The sequence below is a fragment of the Triturus cristatus genome, chromosome 3_2 (genome assembly GCF_964204655.1).
Source record: "Triturus cristatus chromosome 3_2, aTriCri1.1, whole genome shotgun sequence".
In the NCBI taxonomy this organism is placed as follows: domain Eukaryota; kingdom Metazoa; phylum Chordata; class Amphibia; order Caudata; family Salamandridae; genus Triturus; species Triturus cristatus.
Window position 1 is genome coordinate 330,560,328 of NC_140584.1, and position 22,464 is coordinate 330,582,791.

The window sequence follows — 22,464 nt, forward strand, 5'->3', positions numbered from 1 at the left end:
AATCAGTGTGCCTGCTACCATACAGTGTGCCTGGTAACAATCAATGTGCCTGTTCCCAATCAGTATGCAGGTTGCCATCAGTGTTCCCGCTATTGATCAGCGTTCCCTTTACAATCAGTAGGCCTGCATCCAGTCAGTGCCCCTAAATCATTCGGTGAACCCACTTCTGAGCATTAGGGCTAATTCTGGTGAGTGGACCTGCTTCAAATCAATGCTTGCTTCTGGCCAGTGAGCCTGCTCTCGATCAGTAGACCTGTTTCCAATCACAGCATTTGAGTACGATCATTGGGTATGCCTTCAACAAATGTCCGGCGTCACAAGGTCAGAGGACAATCATGTCAGCTGGGTCACCCCTTCTCATCATGCATGCAGCAGTACAAACAAGAGGAATAGAGCGGTACCGCAGGCTCATGATCAGCTGGCCTTTGCTGCACTCCAATACGAAAGGGTTATACAATTTAAGTAGAACTTGAGCCCAAGGGTCAACTAGGAATTGTGAGCAGAGACGATCATGGGCAAGTTCAGGATAGATTAGGTGAGAAATGGTTTCTATAAAAGTGTTATAATTTTCACGCATTACAACAAAACGTGTTTTGCTCATCTGTCCGAGCATCAATGGCCATGATCCAGAAAAAGCTGTCCAAACACCACACAACATTTTTTATAAGGGACAGTGTTTGTGAAAACACTTCCCTTCTCGTGGGCAGTATGGAAAATCATTGACAGTGCTCTCGAAAGAGCTGTCCGAAGGCCAGGCTACCTCGGTTATAAGTGATAGCAATCGAGAAAGAGCTTCCCATCTGCACAGCAACAAGTGCTCCAAGGGACAGTGACTCTGAAAGTAACAAAGAAAGGGCTGGCCAACTGGAGGGCAATATGGTTTATCAATGGCAGTGATCGGGAAAGAGTTATCCAAAGTGCCGGCTAAATGTGGCATTAGTGGTAAATGAGTGAGCGACGCCCTGAGGTTTTCGGGTATATGCTTTGATGAGTGGTCTGACCTAATCCCCATTGTTCGTTGTTGACTTTCCACGCAGTAATCCAAACCCACTTCTTTCTTACGCTGAAGGCTTGCCAAGCTGTGCTCAGCCTTGACTTGTGCTGCAGAGATTGAGTCTGACCACACTGAGCCTGTGTCTGTGGGGATACTGGAGGCCCCGCCTTCACCTAAAATGGAAGAATGACATTTTGTTGTTCAACTGCTAAAGGATTTTATACACTTAGTTACAAATGTGTGAGAGAAACTCTCCCACTGTGAGCCCTTGTGGTGTATCCCCACTCCCTGGAATTTCCGTTCCACATCTAGCCTTTGCCAAGTTTGTCATGTCCTGGTGTAAACTCCCACCCGGATCCTTATCTAGCGTTTCTCCATCCATGAATTTTAAATTCTAGCTGCCTGTATCTCAGATTAAATCATCTCAGCAGAGTCTATCCTGGTCATTGTTTTTCCAGGTCCAAACATACTAAGGAGGGGAACAACCTTTACAACGCAACTATTACAACGCACTACACTTACAACGCAATTTTTACAACGCAACATCCACTACAGCGCATTCCATTACATCGCATGACACTACAACGCATTTTAAAAAACTACCTTTACAACGCATTCCATTACATCGCATACTACCTTTACAACGCATACCATTACAACGCATAATATTACATTAAAACCCCTACACTATCCAACACTTACCCTACTGTTGCACCCCCTGGAGTTACAATAGTAATTTTTACCCCATACTATCCAACACTTACCCTACTGTTGCACCCCCTGGAGTTAGAATAGTAATTTTTACCCCTATACTATCCAACACTTACCCTACTGTTGCACCCCCTGGAGTTAGAATAGTAATTTTTACCCCTATACTATCCAACACTTACCCTACTGTTGCACCCCCTGGAGTTAGAATAGTAATTTTTACCCCTATACTATCCAACACTTACCCTACTGTTGCACCCCCTGGAGTTAGAATAGTAATTTTTACCCCTATACTATCCAATACTTACCTTAAATGCAATGTAATATTATGCGTTGTAATGGTATGCGTTGTAAAGGTAGTATGCAATGTAATGGAATGCGTTGTAAAGGTAGTTTTTAAAAATGCGTTGTAGTGTCATGCGATGTAATGGAATGCGTTGTAGTGGATTTTGCGTTGTAAAAAATGCGTTGTAAGTGCATGCGTTGTAAAAGTATGTGTTGTAACGACATACATCCATTATTATAATACCTTCATCGGCCTGAGGCAGCTCTTGCATCCCTCCAGCCGCCCAAAAAAAGTAACATAATGTGGAGCCGTGGCCAGCGGCCAATAGGTCAAGGAAGCCGTGGGTTGAAAAAGTTTGGGAACCACTGGTATAGAGAGTTGCAACAGACCTGAGGAAAAATTAGATTTTTGATTTTTATGATGCAATACAGCTCATGGGAAAAAGAAGCAGACTTGATTTTGTTCTATCAGTAAGTAGACCTAGCAGTCCAGATCGGACGTTGGTATTTTTTATTTCGGATTTAAAAGTCAATTTGTCCATAGGACTACCGTATGTGCGACATCGCGGCTCTAAGAGTTTGCAATAGGACTCGGTGGCTCTAAGATAGTCAGAGTACAGGGAAAGGAAGGATGTGAGAGGTGATAAATAATGCATTTGAGAGGGTCTCCCACATCAAGTGGGCCCGTGAAGAGGTTCAGAAGAGGTGGAGCTACAGGGCGGAGTGGGGTGAGGGCTATTGCGAAGGGAAGTGTGGGCCAAGGTCTGGAAAAGCGGGGAGACCGACTGGTTCTAGGTTTACTCAAAGGCAGATAGAAAGATCGGAGCATATAAGAGGAAGAGGGGCGAAAGTGACAGAAAAACCAGTATCAATAAAAATGGCATCAGGCGTCTGACTGGATGTGTGGGTAGAGTGCTGTGAACTCGGGGAGCCCTGGCGAGTCAGGAGCTTCTATCAGTGCGAAGGAGTCAGTTATTTGGGAGCTTTAAATGGAGGATCCAACCTCCTAAAATGAGAAAGTCAGGTGGCTTCAGAATAAAAGGGGCTAAATCTATGGACAAAATTATACAAAGCTTCATCAAAATAAAGAAAATGCAAAACAGTTTTGCAAGCAAATTACTTTTTACTGGCCTGGATTCATTCAATACTGTTATTGGTTGTGGCAGTTTTATCATCATGTGTGAGCTTTAGGGGCTCTGTATTAACATGGAGGAAGAAAAACAATGTTTGCAACACAAATCCCCCCGTTTTGCTTTGCATGGCTCCAACATCCCCTGTGAGGGAGAGTTTTACTTATGCGTTGTACACAGTTTGATCTCCTATTAGTAGGGGAGGTTGGAGGTAGAACTTACTCCCTACGCTTGATGTGAATCGTTTGTTTCTATTCCTCAGGCCCTGTAGTCCGACTTTCAGGGATTCAAAGACAGAAGCGTAGCTCCGTGGCAGGCACGCAGCACAGAGCGCTATTATAGGGTTTTCTTTAGGGATTGAGAATGACAAACATTTCAGTTTTCCTGCGGTTTGTTTCAAAGGACGCCATGTGGCCACAAACAAAAAGATACATGGATACAAAATAGGTATGCTCTTCTAACTCGCAAAAACACAAGTTACACAGTTTTTGTTCCTTTTTGCTCAGTTATTGCAAAACAGTTTGTGAAACTGAATTTTAGCACAGAATCAGTCTTTGTGGTTTGTGTTCTGAAATGTATGTGCCAAGCTTCTTGGGCATTTTTGTGTGAGAACCCACCAATTAATTTGTAAATGTGAGCGGAGCCCTGGACGTTATTTCCTGCTTCCTCAGGTTTTCTTCTCCGAAATACGAACGGGAAGGGAGAGGCCCTCTCACAATGCAGAACCCAGGCCGGATGCAGATGACAATATGGAAGAGCGTCTTTGACCAGGGTCACGGCAGAGCAGCGTCGCGTTTGTCTGAATGGGCGCTCTCAGGGCATAGGAGTGAGCGGCATGGAGTGCGCGCGCAGAGCTCAGCCTAGAGGGAACCCAGGTGGCCAATCGCTGGTCTGGGTTATCCCCTCTAGGGTGGGCTCCCTTAAGTCTGGTTTACATTCTGTACAGTCTGGTCTACCCTGAGTATGGTTTATAGTCCCTTTAGTGTCCTGCTGCACACGTCATATAGCAACCCTTCCCTAGGGGCAGTGTCTACCCCCACCCCGCACCCATCCATCACAGGTGCCACCAGTCAGGTGATCCTGCTAATAAAAGGGGCTGGCTCACGTGCCCAGGGTCAGTTGAATTACCATATAATCAGTTCCGTGTTATCATATGCTTTGGCATGTGGGCCTAGGGCCCACAGACTTACAGTCCCCTAGGTCTGTGTAGTCTGGTCTACCCTGACGTGGCACAAAGTGCTGTCATTCTTGTTCATCTCTGTCTGGGCTCGTCTGGCTATCGTGGGTGATTCTCTCCTCAGCTCCTCAGAGTTTGGTTTGTCTTCCTCCAAGCTTGCATCCCCTCCAATCACTCATAAACAGAGTTCAGTCTATGCTGCCCCACGTCCGGCCCCCACTGGGTCTTGACTGCGCTTTGTCCTAGTCCTACTTCTGCTCTTTAAATCTAATCTCATCTCCTCACACCTGTTTCTCGTGATGTTCTGGTGCATAGTTCCTTTCGAACGCTCAGTGTATGAGGAGTCATGTGTTCTCCCCTTCCTAACACACTGTTTTTCCCTCCAGCTCGTCGACGCCCGGTGCCCGCTTCGCCAGAGACGTCTCACTGCCTTCAATTGTGCTTCTGAATGCGCCACCTCTCTATGTGGGGCTCAAGGTGACCAACAGCGACACAAGCAGAATCGCCTTACGGACAGAGCAGTGCTTCTCTAACCCATTCGGAGACTCCAGCATTGTCAACAGTGTGCCGCTCATCACCGATGGGTAAGGGGGTAGTTTGCTGGGAATAGAGTAGTCCAAAGGTTTGAATGGTAAGGAGAGCTCTCAGTGCTGGCTTAGTCAGTGCACTGCTCAATAACTGCAGTATTCTCTAATCTTTACTGCGGTATTGGGTCTGCGGCTTCATGGCTCTACGTAGGTTGGTCATATGCAGGGTTTTTCAAGCCCGTAGACCGGGACAAGTCTGTTAGGTAGTCATCCCTTAAAATCAGGTTTGTCAATAAGTTATAGCTAACACAGAAATGTTTCAAATGGAGGCGGTGGGCTCACAGGGCCTAAGACTTGCGAGGTGGCAGGCAGTGGTGAGACCTCCATGGTGCCACTGGTCAGCAGGAGGGAAGGACTGAGCCATCGCTGAATGACCAAGTGGAACTTGCTGCTGAGACATTTTGAGCCATCAAGCAACCTCGGCGAAAGCTTGAACTACCAGTCCTTAGTTATTGGCTTTACAAAGTAGCTTCTGGCACAAGCCAGCGCTTTACCAAGCAATTTTATTAACTAATAAAGTTTAGAAACGACCGAACTGGGCTGTAAAACGCTATATGCAAAACATGTTATTAATATTAATCCAATAATACAAAAACCCACTTCTAAATTCCAGCCCGTGTGGCAAAGGAGCATGTCTGACGGAACTTTGGCAAGGCAGGGAAGAAAGTACTTCAACAAACCTCATTTAGACCCACACAGGGTCCAGGTCTTAGTGGAAATCTTCCCATATCCTGACAGCTCTGTGCCTTTAAAAGACCAGAAGAACTGGAGTTTGGGCAGAGTCAGTTACATGCTGACAGCGAAAAAAGACAGTATGTTTATTTGTTTGTATTGTCCCAGCTCCACAGTTTTTTCCACAGTAAAGTGCACTGAAACCATTCTGGTAGAGTAGCACTATAGAAAACAAGCACTGGCAAAGCCAAAAGGTCTGGTGTTGGCTGTTCAGTTTTGTCATGATTTTTGCTAAACTTTATTATTAGGATATCTGCCTGGCCCTCATCAAATAAAAAAAATTTAAAATCATTGACTGAAAGCAAAAATTTATTTGGTCTCAAAAAGCATATTTAGGGCCTTATTATAACTTAGGCGGTATGGGAGCGGGCCGCTATGCTGCCTCCCCACTCCCACACCGCTAAAGCCAAAACAGACCGCCCGCCAGATTATGACTACTTAAGTCGCTAGCAGGCAGTTCTTTGACGTTCCGACTGCAGTTCCTTTGAAATAGGCACTGCAATGGGAACATGAAAGCATGTTCATGCCCAAACAGGAATGCAAAATGTTGTGCATTTTATTCCATGCAGGAACATAGGAGTGCATGCAGACAGGCGCGCACACCATGTGCCCACCTGCATGCACACCATGGTGTCAAGGCACAAGGGGGCCCTGTAGGGCCCCCTTTGTTTACCCACTTTCATGGCCGTCGCACCTCCACGAAAAGTGCGGCGGTGAGGAAACTTCTAATATGCTTAGCGGTGCTGCAGCGAGACTGCCAAAGCAAAACCAAAGGGGACTGCAAGCATATTAAGGGCCTGAGAGTGCTGCACAACCGCCAGGGGGCAGCAGTGGTGCCTTAGCAGTCCAACCGCCACAGTCCTAATGCAGCGGGCAGACTGCCAGTCTGGCGGTCCGCAGACCACCACCACGGGTTCGACCATCCATTGGACTGCCAAACTCGTAATAAGGGCTTTAGCCACAGTAGTCCCTGGAACTGAAAGGGACTGTTTTGTGTGGGGAGGTGCTCCCTGTAAAAGGGCAAAATGCCATCAGTTACAGTGTAGTTAGGCAATGGCTGAAATAGGCTGACCCATTGTCCGGCAATGTATCCTGAAGTGGGTGGAAGAAAAATGTGAATAACAATATAGCAGACCAAAGGACGAAGAAGACTGGCTGAAAGCCCCGATAAGTATATTATATGTATTTATATAATTTTATTGAAATAGAAAGATCTGAGTTTCGCCAGGTCTAAAAATGAAAAATAAATAAATAACATGACAAACACTAGCTAAAATTCCCTCGCAGAAGACGGCGTTCAAAAAAAATACATTATAAAAACACTTTGACCTAATAAACAAATTAAAATCACACACATAGTAAAACAATATATATCTCCAAAAGATAACAGCAGCATAAAAGCAAAAAGTTAAAAAGTATAAATCACATAGCATAAACTCGATCAACTTTACAAGAGTAGTTAACTGTGCAGAAGATAATCCATTAAAGTACATCCTAGGTAAATGGCATTTTATTGAAAAGCTGCAAATATGGGCAATACACTCAATTCTGAATAAAATGGAGTCTATGCTGATATCTTGGATGTTTGTCAACAGCAGCAGGAAGCTGATCCCAGTCCTTGTGTCTTTTGCAGAGAGGGAATAGGGAGTGACGGATTAGGTGTGTGCATGGCAGAGGGTAGGTTAGGGTAGTGATGATGGACTTTCTTTATTGTGATGGTCCACCGTGGCTGTGGACCCAAATGGCCTTCAGTTATCAAGCAGCTGCCGGCTGTTAGAGCTTGTCCTTGATTGACACATAAGTATATTCAGAACATCACAATTTACATTAAACAATGATTAATACAGGTTAACATTTAAAGGTGTGTTCTGCTTTGCACTGTAATATCGAAACATCTGGGAGGGTGCGAAAGCTGCCCACCCTTGCCACTGATCATCTTCTCCCGACCAACCTTCATCACAGTGAGTAAACTGATAGCACAGTCTACAGCTGGATGCATGAGGAGCAACCTTGCCCCCAAACTTTCCCATCCTACCCATCCCCCCCCGCCTCCATAGGTAAAAACAGTTTCTTTACAATAACACAGTTAAAGACAACCACGTTGGTAGTTGATATTCTAGAGTCGGTATTTGTGCGAGGACCATATTCTTGACCTCAATATTTTGACATGCAACCCAAAGATGGTGGCTTCTAGAAGCCACAAAGTTCATCTCCTGGGTCCCATTGCTCAAATAGCCAAATTTCCCCCCCACTCCCCTCCCCCGGTGCATTCCTACTGGTGAAGAACTGCTCACCTTGGCTAGCCCCTGCCCAGATCCCAAAAGCTCTGAAAAGAGTGTGAAGAGAGGGGGGCTAGAACAACTCCTCTTACAGACTAGCTTGCTTCTTTACCAATGTAAACCCACTGCTTTTGTAGGCATGGTAGTAGTGTGGTCATATTGATAAAGGTTTGATAGGAGAGAGTCATTTGTGAAAGTTAGTGGGTGAGGGGCCACATTTACGTGTCTGACCTGACCTGCGAGGAGCGATGGAGCAGGATTAAGGTGTACCTTTGAAAGTAGATGGGGAAAAGGGTCAAAGCAAGAACTAGTGGCCCCCTTGATAATAGGCTTTTTGAAACAGGTTGGTATTTCACCATCTGCAAAATTCCAGGAAGTACTCTGAATTTCACATGTGCAAGAACAGTATTCTAGAGCCAGCATGATCACATGATCACTGTATGCCGCTGATGAAACATTTCTCACACATTCCCATGCTGTGCCTGTAGTTCAGCCTTCAATGTCTTTGGCATATTTTGACCCCTGGCTGTATTCCTTCCAGACATGCAGCAGACCAGGGAGTTAGCACCAGGGTGATAGAAAATGGAAATTCGAGCCTCGTGAAGTTTGAACTCGGGATGTTCAGATTTGTGAATCAGAGTCAACTGTTCATCTTCTGCAACTCCAGACTCTGTGACCCTCTGGCAGAAAACTGCAACAGTAAGGTGAGCGCCTCCAGACCTCCAAGCCATTGCCTCTGCATGTGCCAGTTGAATGTAGGGTTACCTGATGGCTCTATGTCACCAAGTACACTTTATTCCTGTCAAGTTTCTTCTGCTACAAACCATAATCTGAAAATTTAGTCTAATCGTTCCAATTGAGGTGAGTCAGGACTACAACTTCCAGAATGCATTGAGCTGTTAAATAAAATTCCAGGACTGAAATCATTTAGTAACCATGATTAAAGGGAACAAATCCTGTACCCTCTCACTCATTTCTTTCCTTTGTGTGGGACTTTAATAAGAGGAGAAACATCTCCCCTTCCTTTCCTTTGTCGGTCATAGGATGGTATGTTGTTGGCATTTGTATCGGTGACAGTCTGCTTTTAATATGGTCACGAGTGCTGTTGGTGGTTTGCGGGTGCCTCTGCATGCGATTTTAGGGTGTCCATCACAGACTGAGACTGTGTCATCCTCTGATGATATGTTGTGTACAGGGCTGGCTTTAGTGTTGGTGGCGCCAAGAAGGACAGTCTCGGTTGGTGTCCCCAGGCCCACATGACATCCTTCTCCAAGGATTTCCTCACTACCACCCTCCAATAGTGCCCCTCTACTCTCCTTAGTCACTCTCTCACATTTATTTAATTTATTTTATAACACTCCTCAAACCAGTGAAGGATGTCTTTAGGTCTCACATGCACTTATCAAACAGAGACAATTAATGGAAGCGTAAATCAATGTATAGGAAATGTTACATAGACAATGAGGGCAACAAGGTTTAGGAGTCATATTTCACCCCTACTGGTAGGCATTGTATATTAAGAGTTCTTCATCTAAAGAAACGGGACTGATTTACTACGGTTTCACTTACTACAGCTCAGTTGCTATGCTGTGTTTGTTTTTACATTTACATTTGTTTGTGTTGTGTGAAAAGGAGACAGCACTACAGCACCAGCTCTACTAAGAAATGGTGCCTTTGATCTTTCCCCTAACGCTGGCTTACCTTAGGCTGCCTTGCGCCAACGCACACACTCTTGCACTATTTTGCAAGAGTGTGTATGTGATGCCAAGCATGGGTTCTTTACTGGAAGGGTGTCCTTTGGTTAGTCACTGGAAAGGTGCCCTTCCCGTAAAAAAAAAGTCTACGCTTTGATACTTCACCAATTTGTATGTGTGCTGAACAGTTATCCCTGCTTCGTGGAGGTGTAATTTTTAGATGCAGGTCCTTTTCTACCAGGGACAGTAGATTGGGATTAGCATCAAAACCTACCCTCTTACCAACATGCAGTTGATTGACATATCTTCTGCCTTTGACACTGTTTACCATAACATACTGCTAGAATAGATATATGGGTAGTACCATGCGCTCTCTCAAATTACGCACCGCAGAGCATATTCGAGCAATAGAGAAAAGTGATGTGACATTTACTAAAGCAATGCATATTGTCTCAAAATATTAATGGACACAGATAAGGCCTCGTTTCCTTTGCAATTCACTGTGTCTTATCTCACACCGGACGTGGGGATATAAAAAAGATTATTACGGCAAAAAGCAGCAACATCGATAAATTGGTTACGTCTGGGTTCACCCCCATAATTGCCAGAACCATGGCTAATGTATCAGTGGGGAGAGCACGAGGATTCAGGGCCTGTCTGGTTGTATGTGATCAGCACAGCTTGGTGACTCGCTGGAAAGTGCTGCACAGATAAAAAAAATTAAGTCACATTTTCTTAGAGCAAGAACAAAAAGAACAACATATTCTGTAAATATGTTGTTGGCCTTTCGCCCACAGGTGAAAAATGAGAGAATTGAGCGGATGTGGCACTACGGTTAGAGTTGCCAACTATGGAACAGGGGAACCAGGTTTGAGCCTCAACGTTGGCTCAACATCCGGTGATTCCAAGCAAATCACTTAATTTACCCATGCCTAAAAAAATGATATAAGACCGTGAGAAATGTAGCTGGTGCTCATGTAAAGAGCTCCAATGCCTTTGGGTCGAGTTTGCGTGATATTCAAAAACTCAAAAATATATCAATAAATACAACTTAAACTCAGCAGTGGGAAATGCATTCTTCTACTATGAAATCATAGTTGGTTAATGTCATCACTTCAGATGTCGAAGTGTGTAGTCCGAGGGCCACTGAATTGACTTCTGGCTGGTGATCTGGGGATTATAAACATATTTACAGTGCTAAAAGGGCCCATTCTGTGAAAGACAGCACAGTGAATATGTAGATCATTAGTTTAAACAATGCATTACACACAATATAAGATAGGCTGCATGCAGTATAAGATACGCTGTGGTTTTAATGTAAATAAAGGTTGCACCCACAAATTCCTGATGAGACATTTATTTAATCAGAAGTAACCCAAGGCACTGCCAGGCACAGTCATCAACCAAACTGCATTAGTTAACCTCATAGAATGTGCATATGTCATAATGGTGCTACACATGAACATTCCTCCACATTTCATAGGCTACATATTTCAAGCTCATCACAAGACACCCCCCTCCCTTCCCAACAAAATACAAGACCCTTGAATGAATGTAAAACAAGTGAATACATAAACAAAAAGACCACATAACTGCACACTAGTGATAACAACAACCCTCCAGACACAAACCCCAAGATAACTTACTACAACACTTAAAAATTCCAACTAAGGATCAATTCCACCCACACTATCCCAAAACATAATCTGCAAAATAGGCAGGATGTCCCTTTGGACCTGAACCCCACCAGTATCACCATCACCCCTCTCAAGAACTAAATCACACCCTCTCCTTTGTATGTTCTCAAACTCCTTATCTCCCATAAGAAGCCATGCTGTGCAATTTTCTTCACCATCAGTTTTCACTTCCACCTCACCCTGTTGTTGCTATAAGGCAACTCTCGCCAGATTGCATATTTGTTCATTTTCTAACTTGACCAAGTTTCATCCAACTGCACTCACTTTATAAGGTCCCCTAAATTTGGACAAGAGATTTTCCAATGCAACCAGGTTTAACCTTGAACCAGTCCTCAATATCAATGAAACGTCTTTGCTGGTTCCCCACACTCAATCCTGACGCATCTATCAAGGCCCTAACTTGGTGCCTGGCTACCTACCATGCATCATCTCGAATGGGGACTTTCCCGTGCTGGTATTGACCATAGTGCGGCATGCCCACAGCATGCCTTTAACGGAGTCACGAAAAGACAACCCTGCACTACAGGCCATCTGCATTGCTCCCTTCATCAACCTGTTTATACTTTCCACCAAACCATTCACCTAGGGATTGTACAAAGAAGTACACACATGCGTTATGCCAATATTGCCCATGGAAACCCTCATTTCTTCAGAAGTAGGTTGAATGCCATTATCTGCTATTAAAACAGGCAGAATACCTTCCCTTCTGAAAACATCTCCCAGAACGGTTATTGTAGACCTAGTGCTGACATTCCTCATGAAGACCACCTCCACGTATTTAGATTTAACATCCACCATCATGGCCACACCTTTCTTCTGCTACAGATTATGAGTAAAAGAGCCAATAAAGTCCAAACAAACTCTCTCCCACACTACACCTGCCTCTGACACAATTTTAGCCACATCCACACCTCCCAGGCCCACTCTCAACTGCTTCTCAGAGTCCTTGCAAATATCACACTGCTTCACCCAACTTTTCACGTTTGCATCCAGGAGTGGCCACCAAAATCTTTCACTGACTCTTTTGAGGGTTAATGTCTGACCAAAGTGACCCTCATGCTCTAAGTGCACCAACTTTGATCCTATCACACTAGGTGGCACAATTTTTCAGCTCACATCACCAGATATTTATCTTGAACAGGCAGCTAGCTCATCCAGTACTTGATGAAAAGGCTTTACCATATCCAGCAACATACTCTCTCCCCTCACTTTACCTTTCATCAACTTCACCACCCTTTTAAGGGTGTCATCCTACTCCATAGCCCTGCCGACTCCTCCTTGGAGAAACAATTCTCCAATCCGTCCGTAGCATTATTCACATTAGCAACCACATCTTCTGTGGCCAAATCAGACACTTCATCTGTTTTGTCTGGAAGCCTTGACAAACAGTCCGTAACTTTGTTCTTCTATCCTGGGACATACTCCAATCTGCAATCATATTCTTGTAACTTAGCTGCTAGCCTTGCCAACCTCCCTGAACAATTTGTTGTGCCTCCTGGTCCCAAAACTCTCATCAACAGCTTATGATCTTTCCGTAGCAGGACCATACTTCCCCAAATGAAAGTTGTAAAATAACAAGCTGTCCAAGCAGCAGCTAGGGCCTCTGACTCAATGACGGAGTAATTCATTTCCGCACTAATCAAAGAGCGAGATGCAAAGGCAACAGTCCTCTCCACTCTCCTATGCTTCTGCGAAAGTAATGCCTCAATGCCTACCGCACTGGCATCCACTGTAACAATGGTCATCAAACCTGTTTGAAAGGGCACTACGACACCCACAGTGGCAATAACGTTCTTAATGAGGGAGAATGCGGTTTGTTGTTCTTACCAGACAAATGTCCTTCCCTTTCATAACATAACCCTCAGAGCTTCAGTTTTATAAGCAAAATCCTGCACAAACTTGGAATAATATTCCACTAATCCCATAAAGAATCAGATCTTATCCCTGTCAGATTGTACTTCTTTATTAACAATTGTACTGACTAGATTAACTTTTGGTTTAAGTCTGTCCCTAGTAATAAGGTACCCTAAGTAATCCACCTCTTGCAACAGGAAAAACACCCTTTTCCTTTCATACTGTTAACCCAGCCATATCAATACGAGACTAAACTTCACTCAAGGTCTTGTAATGCCCTGCAATATCTTTTCCAAAAATAAGTATGTCATACTGAAGGAAGATGACAATTTTGACCCCTGACAACACATTGGATATTACTCATTGAAAAACACTTGCTGCTGAGCAGAGACCGAAAGGAAGCCTGTTAAATTGAAAGGGTCCCTCCATGGTAACGCTGTGCGTAATCTGGGAGTCATGTTTGATAACAAGTTTACATTAGAGAAACACGTCAACAAGACAGTTGGGACTGTTTCAGTTTGATTAGGGCCTTTTGAAAAATCTTTCCGATGTTTTCATTAGAGGCTAGGACATTGATAGTCCGGAGTACTATCCTCGGCAGGTTGGATTACTGCAATGCTTTGCTCCTGGACTCCCCCGGCATCTGATCGAGAGATTGCAGAGAACACAGACCATGGCTGCAAAGATAGCACTGGGACGACCACGTCGGTCCTCTGCCTCTCTGGCATTCTCTGACTTACATTGGCTGCCACTCCTAAAGAGAATACAATTTAAGGCCTTGTGCATGTTATTTAAGGCCCTACATGGACCCAAATCCCTGCAGGAAAAATTTAGTTGGTATGCCCCCCCTCGGTTGCTTCGCTCATCCTCATCAAATCTGGTGAGGGTGCATAGAGTTAGGAAAGTTAAATCAAGAGGCCGGGCTTTCTGCACAGCAGCTCCCCGTCTCTGGAATACACTCCCATTGGACATTCGACAGATAGATAATTTGCTGCAGTTCCGAAAAAGGATAAGAACCTGTCTCTTTCCCTGGGCCTGCCATCTAGCCCCCTGCTAATTCCGCCTGGCAGGGGCCTAGTCTTTTTTACACTCAGTTAACATCTTAACATAGCGCCAGGTTACCCGCAGGGTGTCAGCTGCGCTTTATAAGCAACTGTAATAATAATAATAATAATGGTAATGAATGAAGTGAGATGCTTGGAGTCGGGGTGAAGCTTAACCTGGAGATAAGCACTTCTTAAGTCTAAGTTATCGATGACAACATTCTCATGTAAGTCAACACAGAATCTGAGAGGTCCATCCAACATATTGGTGATCACGACCAGCAACAGCCATTTCGTGGCCTCTGCCAGATCAATAACTCCATCCTACATAATCTACAGCGGAATTTCCTTCACTTTTTATTTGACAGCTATCGATACACCCCCCGCCCCACCCCTCACCACGTCTCACAGGCAGGGCACCCTTCTTGAGCTTTATCACATGCACGTGTTGTTTGGCTTCTGTCTTCTGTTTTGAAAAACACTCTCAAATCAGCTCAAAATGTTTTCCACATGCTGGTCTTCGACCACCATAATCTGGTTGTCAGCTCTAGGGTTCACCACGATGTGTGGCCCGTACTATTAAGACCATCCTAAGACCGGCGAACCCACCATTGCCACAATACCTTTCCTTTGGTCTCCCGACCTTTAAACTTGATTACTGCAGAAATATATTCTATCACCCCTAAATCTGCACCTTGGTATCTTTTCAGCAGGCCAAACAGTATCAAAGAAGTGCTTTGGTTTAATAGTATAGAAAGAGCCTGAATCCACCATCAGAGATATCACTTTTTCATTCGCTTGAAAGTTTACTCTCAGGCCTATTTTCCTTTTTTCATCTCTCTTTCCAGCCTCACCATCAACCATCAGTACTCTTTGTTCTTGTTCATCATCTACTGAGGATAGTTTTTGGCCGGAGGCTTGCACATGTGTGCAAAATGTCCCTTTTTTCCACATTTGCAATAGTAGTTTCCAATTGCAAAACGGTTCTTTGAATCTGCTAAATGGAAGTTGCTCCCACACCTGTGACACATTCAAGATGCTACTTTCCCGAATAAGCTAGATGCTCTTGGATCTCTTGACATACTACTGCTGTTAGTATTTCCACTGGTGGTCGAAAGTTTCCTTTTAACTGCATTTACCACGCATGAATCTTCAACAAAACACCTCAGAGGTGTGTTTCCCTTCCGTTCCATTCTTAGGCATTTGTCGCAATCACCTATCGAATTCTTCCGCCACGTTGGCTATGGTGATGGCATCTTTTGGCGTACGACTGCTGGCTGCCCACAACAGTTTCTGCATTTTCTTGCTACTGCACTATTTATTGATCTCTTATTAATTGTTCACTCATCTGACCAATTTGACATTTGGCTGCCGATTCCCTTAATCTGGCTACAAAATCATCAACTGATTCAGATGGTCAATGCGACTGGGTATAAAACTTGTGTCTACGCATTACCACATTCACTTGCGTTGCAAATCTGGTTTGAAGGCGCAGTCTAGTGTCTCTATACAGACCTTCTATTTCATTTCCCTGGTCATCACGCACTGTAGGAGGGTATTTAAATAAATGTTGGCCCTCTTTGCCTAAGGAGCCCTGACTGCAGAGAAATCTGTATCATGAACCGCCAAATATAGTAATCAAAACTGTCAATCCAGTCCTCCCATCCAATTGGTGGATCACCTGGTAACATCAGGAAGGAGGGGGGTGTTACAGTATGAGTATTAATATTCATGCTTCAATGTTGCACCCCAAAGCTTCATTTAAAGAAAACACACAAAATTATTTTCTTTTTAACTATATAACAATTCTGTACCTAATGTCCACTAAGTGGCAATGCAGTGTGAACTGAACTGAAAACTGTTTAGAAAGAAATTACGTAAATACATACATGTGGCCACTAGATGGCAATGCAGGATGAGCTGAAGCGAATGATGTAGCCGGGGAAAACACAGCAATCAGAAACTGTGACTCACTATGACAGCAAGAAATACAAGGGGAGTGCGTGAAATACAGGTCTCAAGGGAGCCACGAGGTAGGCTCTTTTTAAGATCTTAGCGCTTCAGCGCGAGGGCATTCTTCTGATGTCGCAGGAAGACTGATTTAGGTCTGGCGAACACTGGTTTAGGCCTGCGCATGAAGTTCAAGGCTCAGGACCGGCTTTAGTGCTGGTGACGCCCTGTGCGACAATGTTTGTTGGCGCCCCCCCCCAATGACCACCTCCACCACGGATTCTCTCACTAGCACCCTTTAACAGTGACCAAGTCACCATAACTACACTCTCTCAGAGGCATTGAATTAGTTATATAGCGCCACTCATACCAGTGTAGGGTGTCCGAGCACTTTGCATCACACACACATTACACAGAGACAATCAATCATACGTGTGTAAATCAGTGTATAGGAAATGTTACATAAGCCAAAGGACTGAAAGTGTAGGAGTCACAAGTCATCCATACTGGAAGGCAGTATAGTTTAGGAGTGCTTGGTGTGGAGAAGCACAAACGCAGAGTCGAAAAAGAAACAGCATAGTTGGGAGTTTTCTTTAATAAGAAGAATTGATTTCTAGACAAATTAACCCTTTTTGCAACATTAATCAATGTTCTAATAATGTATACTTTGCAGTGTTTATGCAGTTCTAGGATGAAAGTTAATAGCTCACTGTTATAAATTGCAAGTAACAAAAGGATGTCTCTTTTGAAAGCAGTAATCTGCTGATCTGTTTACATCATATGCACTCTGTAATCTACATGATACAAGTTCTTTGCAGCAGGCATATTAACCCTCTGCACTAACTTCACCTAAGTCAAAACCTCAACTATACAAAATGCTGATCTCTCTCCAGGAAGATAATTAATCACACGAGTTATCATCGCATTTATGTGAGGCCTGGTAATTGCCGGGGGGAAAGAAACGCTGCAGCAGGTGCTTCAAAAGCATAATAAACTTTCAAATATGGCACCCCCCAGGAAGCCAGCACCCGGTGCGGTGGCACCGGTCGCACTGCCCTAAAGCCGGCCCTGTCAAGCCTTCCACTGTTATGGGAGCAGCGGTCCAGGCCTGCTGCAAACGCTATGGCAGCACTAATCTAGGCAGGGTTGAACACTACAGGAGCAGTGGTGTAGGCGTGCCGAACCCTGCGCTTCGACCATACGACCATTACCTTAATCAGGGCTTTAAGTGGGATGAAAAACTGGGGGGTCTCTCAAAGGGGCGTGGCCACTGTAATTAAGGTTGTGGCTTAAACACATAAGGTCAAAATCTGTGTTTAGCATAGTGTGCTGCCCAACTTGTATTTTGCTGTTTCTGTCATAGCATTCAGATATATGATACAACAGGTAACATCATACCTACAACAAGGCAGGACTATTGGCTTTGTCAATGGTTGTTAGTTGCATGAGATAAATAAGCAGCAACTATGGCTTGTTGTATATAATATTGAAAAAGCTTCCACTTAAAGACCTGGTGACACCATGATGATGTTGCTGCTCCTGCGTTTCAAAAAGAGAAGGGAAATCCAGAGAGAAAATGACTTTCTTTAAAGGATTTCCCTTCTCTAATAACACCCTCCTGGCATGACGTCATACCATAACTTTTCCACTAGTGAGAAGAGCAGTGTGGCAGGGCTTCAAGTGGGCCTGGTCTCACCGGGTCTGAGCACCGGCATTTTTTTTAAGGGGGCCTCGAAACGGGTCTCTATCGGGCTGTTTTGTGCCCTGGCACAGGCGGTCCGTGTTTTTTCCAGACTGCAGTGACAGCAGGCACATCGATGTGCGCTGCTCACAATGCTCTTCTCACTAGTGGTGAAGTTATGACATGATGGCATGCCAGATGAACGTTGTAGGAGAAGGGAAATCCTTTAAAGAGAGTCATTTTCTCTCTGGATTTCCCTTCTCTATTTGAAACTCGGGAGCAGAGACATCGTCCTGGTGTCAGCAGGGCTTTAAGTGGAAGCTTTTTAAATATTATATACAACAAGCCATAGTTGCTGTCTATTTTATGCAACTAACAACCATTGACAAAGCCAATAGTCCTGCCTTGTTGTAGGTATGATGTTACTTGTTTTATCATATATCTGGATGCAATGCCAGAAACAGTAAAATACAAGTCGGGCAACACACTATGCTAAGCACAGATTTCTAGCTTATGTGTTTGTAAGCCACGCCCTTAATTACATTGTCCACGCCCCTTTGAGACCCCAGAGTTTTTTCATCCCACTTAAACCCCTGAGTGTGAGCACGCGCACATGATGTGCCTGCTGTCAGTGCAGTCAGGAAAAAAACTGACCTCTTGTGCCTGGGCAAAAAACAGCCCGATAGAGACCCGTTTCGTGGCCCTTTAAAAAAACTGCCGGTGCTCAGACCCTTTTAGACCCGGCCCACTTAAAGCCCTGACCTTAATGTTGATGAGGCTGGAGGCTGACCCATGTCAGGGTGCGACAGGAAGCCCCAGTTACTAGTGGCAGTAGGAGGCGCTATTGATCGGTGATCAGAGTAAGGTGGGAGACCGCGTTTAGACTTGGCCAGTGGGGCTGATAACAACTTTTTGCCGCTTGATGTGAAGGAATGGAACGCTGTGGGCAGCTTGGATTCCTCTGATGAAAAGCCAGTCCCTGGCGTACTGTCGCCAAAACTGTTGTGATATAAATAAAGATTGCTCCCACGAATTCCTGATGAGACGTTTATTTAATCAGAGATAACCCAAGACACATCCAGCGGCAGGCACAGTCACCAATCGAGCTGCCTTATTCAAACCCATAGAATGTACAAATGTTATATAATGGCTCTTCATATGAACATTCCCACACATGTCATCGGGTACATATTTCAAGCTCATCACTACAGCTGCCTCACTGAGAAGGCCCGAGGAATGGTTATTTGTGACACTCTGGATGAAACACATTGATTTACTGTTGTATCCTTAAATGATGGAGTCCACGCAGGTTGAGGGGTGGAAAGGTAGGTTTATTCCAGAATTAGGAGATCAGCACCCAGGACCCTCACAAAGCAACTCCCATCATCAGCCACCAGTAACAAACTGCTGAACTGGAGCTTCCAAGAGACCAACGATCCAGTGTGCTAGGCAACCAGTAGTGCTGAAAGATGCGACCTAGGAATACATACAGGAACAGAGCAAACACAAGTATATAACATTTACACACTTGTATGGCTACTCGCTATATAATATGAGTGTTTGGCATAAAGCCCTCTGACATCCTACATTGACGTGAGCGGAGCTATAAGAGACTTCAAATAAATGTGAGAGAGGTGCTGTAGAGGGATGAAGGGCTCTTTTAGAGAGAGGTAGTGAGGGAATCTGTGAAAAAGGAGATCACTGGGGGCGGCAACAAAGTCTGTCACATTGGGCCCCGCCAATGCTAAAGCAGGCCCTGGATTAGAGGCACAAAGAAGCCAGCCTGTGAACGCATTTGCAAAACAACAGAGAGTGGAACAGAAGCCTTTGGATGGGTATGCATCAGTCCCCTGTGTGGTCTACCTGCCAGTCCCATGACCCTTTATGCATATCAATTTATGGCATGCTATTACATTTGTCACACATTTTGTTATATATATATGATTTTACAGCATGTTAATAAATTGAAATTATTTCTCTGTATACTCTCTGCAGTTGTTAATTTGAATATCTTATTTGAAGCCTGCAATCTTTCTTGTCAAATAAAACTCTTAGCAAGCTCCCCAAGAAGACATGTAGGCGACCCTGTGAACCACCCAGTTGTATATGGCCCACCTAACAAGGCCCATTCCCTATTATGGATTAATGAACGGACACCTGCCTAGCTGAGCATTGTAGTCCTTTACCTCCCCTTAACTCTTCACTTAACAGCTAAAGCCAAAGTACCCTTAGCAGCCACTCCACCTCCCAGCTCACTACCACCTCCCTTCGATGCTCACCTGCATGCGGTCCATGGAAGCGGGTGATCGCAGAACTAAACACGATGGCTTGAAAACATGGAATATGGGTAGCAAAGATACAGTTATATTATTACCCTTCGAAGAATGTCCCCATACCCTTCCACAAACTGATCTCACCTTAAAATCTGATCTAATGAAAGTTTGAGCGGAAGAAAGTCATGTTAAGGCCGTTTTGTCAATAATCAGAAGCTCAGAGACCTCGGGGATGTTCGTATACGAGAGTGAGTTCAAGAGGTCACGGGAAGCATCTGTACCAGTTCCTTTAGCCTGATGCTGTATGTTGAAACAAAATGGCTCTGTCTGGATGTAGAAAGGCTGCAGTAACCTCTTCTCTCTTCTTTCGCAGTATTGGGTATATTGTTTGACAAACCTTCCTGGAGTGGAACACACTGAGGCCTACTTCCTGCAAGTATAAATCTTTCTACTGCATGCTGTCTGTGTACAGTATCTTTCTCTCTGTGCACAGATTCACTCTATTAACCTATACAGTCCTATCCTGTATGAGACAGAAGGTACCAGCAGAACATGGGTACCAGGCCTGCTGCAGAGCACTGATGCTTGCGGAATGTCTGGGCACCATGCAGAGGGAGTCCCAGCGATGAGGTGAACCTGGACCTGGGTGGGTGCAGTGGGCATGGTTGACTGGAGAAGTCCCTTCTTCTTCACCAGGTCGAGTTGTGTTTCAAACGCCGGTTCTCCATCACCGGTTCTTTCTACGAGGTTATAGGCATAGAGCTGTCTTTCTACCTCAGGCGTCTCTGAAAATAAAACCTATCTACAGCAAGTGTTCTAATGCCCCAAAACACACATGTGCCCCCCAGGCTTTCTCAAATATCAAACCCTTTTTATGCTCCCCAGGATAAGATTATTTGTGGTAACTGTTCCCAGTCTAATTGTTATTTCACTGAGCCTGAGGCGTTTCCATGGCGCCACTGTGGCGGGAATACCTGAACGTCAAGGTCTAAGCTTCTCTCTGTTCAGTTTTGCAGTTGTCGACTGGCGCGGTTTGTCAGTCGTTCCTCTGGCTCTGGCTCGGCGCCCATCGCTGCTCACGCACTCGGGTCAGGTGTCGTGGACACCGGGTGGGGTAAGTTGCCGGCCTCTGAGGTAAGTCAGGAGTTATTTCAGCATTGCCAGGCAATCCAACTGCTCATGGTAACAGCTGTCATTGAAGACTGGATGAGAAAAGCCGAAAGAGGCCTGAGCTCTAGGGAACCTAGCGGAAATCCTGTCAGTCGGCGTGCGAAAGAGAAGTGGCGACGACGCCAACGTCAAATCCCATGTCACGTGACCCGTGAAGGGTTAGGACTGGACAGAGTCAGTCACAAGCCAGCCGACCTGTTGGGAAATCTTCTGCTTTCTCTAGAGCTCAGTCCTCTTTGAAACAAACTGGAATGACAACATGTGTTATGTGAAACAGGTGCAGTCCTGTCATTGTCCATTTTATGTCAATGTTGTAATATGCACGTTTTCTCTCGCAGTATTTGTATGCTATGGGGGTTTGCTAAGCACTCGATCACCATGTCAGGGTTACTTGGCGCTGTGCCGAGATTCAGGGACGTTAGAGGCAGACAAACTAAAGGGAAACCAACGAGGAGTTTGGACCATAGTCAAGGAATCTGTTACTCTGCTGCGTGTGCATCTTTTATACGTCATCATTTATATATATAGATCTTGGTTTTCCAGCAATAGGGCAAATGTGACTACTAACGAGTAATTGACCAGCTGTGGACAAAGAATTCTGTGGTGCTGGAAGGTAAAACATGCTATTCACATGCAAGTGCAAAGTTAAACACAGCAAATCAGCGCAACAGGGCAAGCAATTCACGTGTTCAACAAAATTAAAATATATTACTACCAAACCGGCGAAACTTCACATTCATTTATGAAGTTCACAATAATACCACCGATATCCAACCATGTACGTAAAACCCAAAGCATTGCGCATTTTTTTGAAGTCTACGCACATGTTCTATGTGTGTCTGGAGATGAACACAACGGAGTGTATGTGCAAACTGCCTTTTGCTGTACATTAGCAGTGGTGACCGGTACTTTTGACAGGGAGTGGGCGGGCGGGCCACAAATACACACACTCTCACACCTATTCATTCACAAACACGCACACACACACACACCCATTCATAGCACATACTCACAACAAATTCATACGTTTATACATACACGCACCCCGTTAACATTCAAAAACACGAAACTTACCTCTCCTGCAGCTCAGAGAAAGGTAAGCCTCAGAGGTCCTAGGAGGGTTGGGACTGCTGCTTTCCTTCATTGGCCAGTGAGGGATGGCAGCAGTCCCCCACTCGTCACAGTGTGGGATGGGTTCAGTGAGAGTTGC

General features: G+C 44.7%; 1 protein-coding gene across 1 annotated transcript in view; it reads left to right on the forward strand.

The window, feature by feature from the left end:
• The window catches only part of LOC146857297 (uromodulin-like), a 51,874-nt gene extending 29,730 nt beyond the window's left edge, over positions 1 to 22,144 (forward strand). Inside the window, exons 7-9 of the mRNA XM_085646817.1 lie at positions 4,681 to 4,878; positions 8,434 to 8,596; positions 20,458 to 22,144. Of these exons, the coding sequence (XP_085502943.1) occupies positions 4,681 to 4,878; positions 8,434 to 8,596; positions 20,458 to 20,526 (430 nt within the window). The 3' untranslated portion in view covers positions 20,527 to 22,144. The remainder of the gene's footprint in view (positions 1 to 4,680; positions 4,879 to 8,433; positions 8,597 to 20,457) is intronic.
• The last annotated feature ends 320 nt before the right edge of the window (positions 22,145 to 22,464 follow it).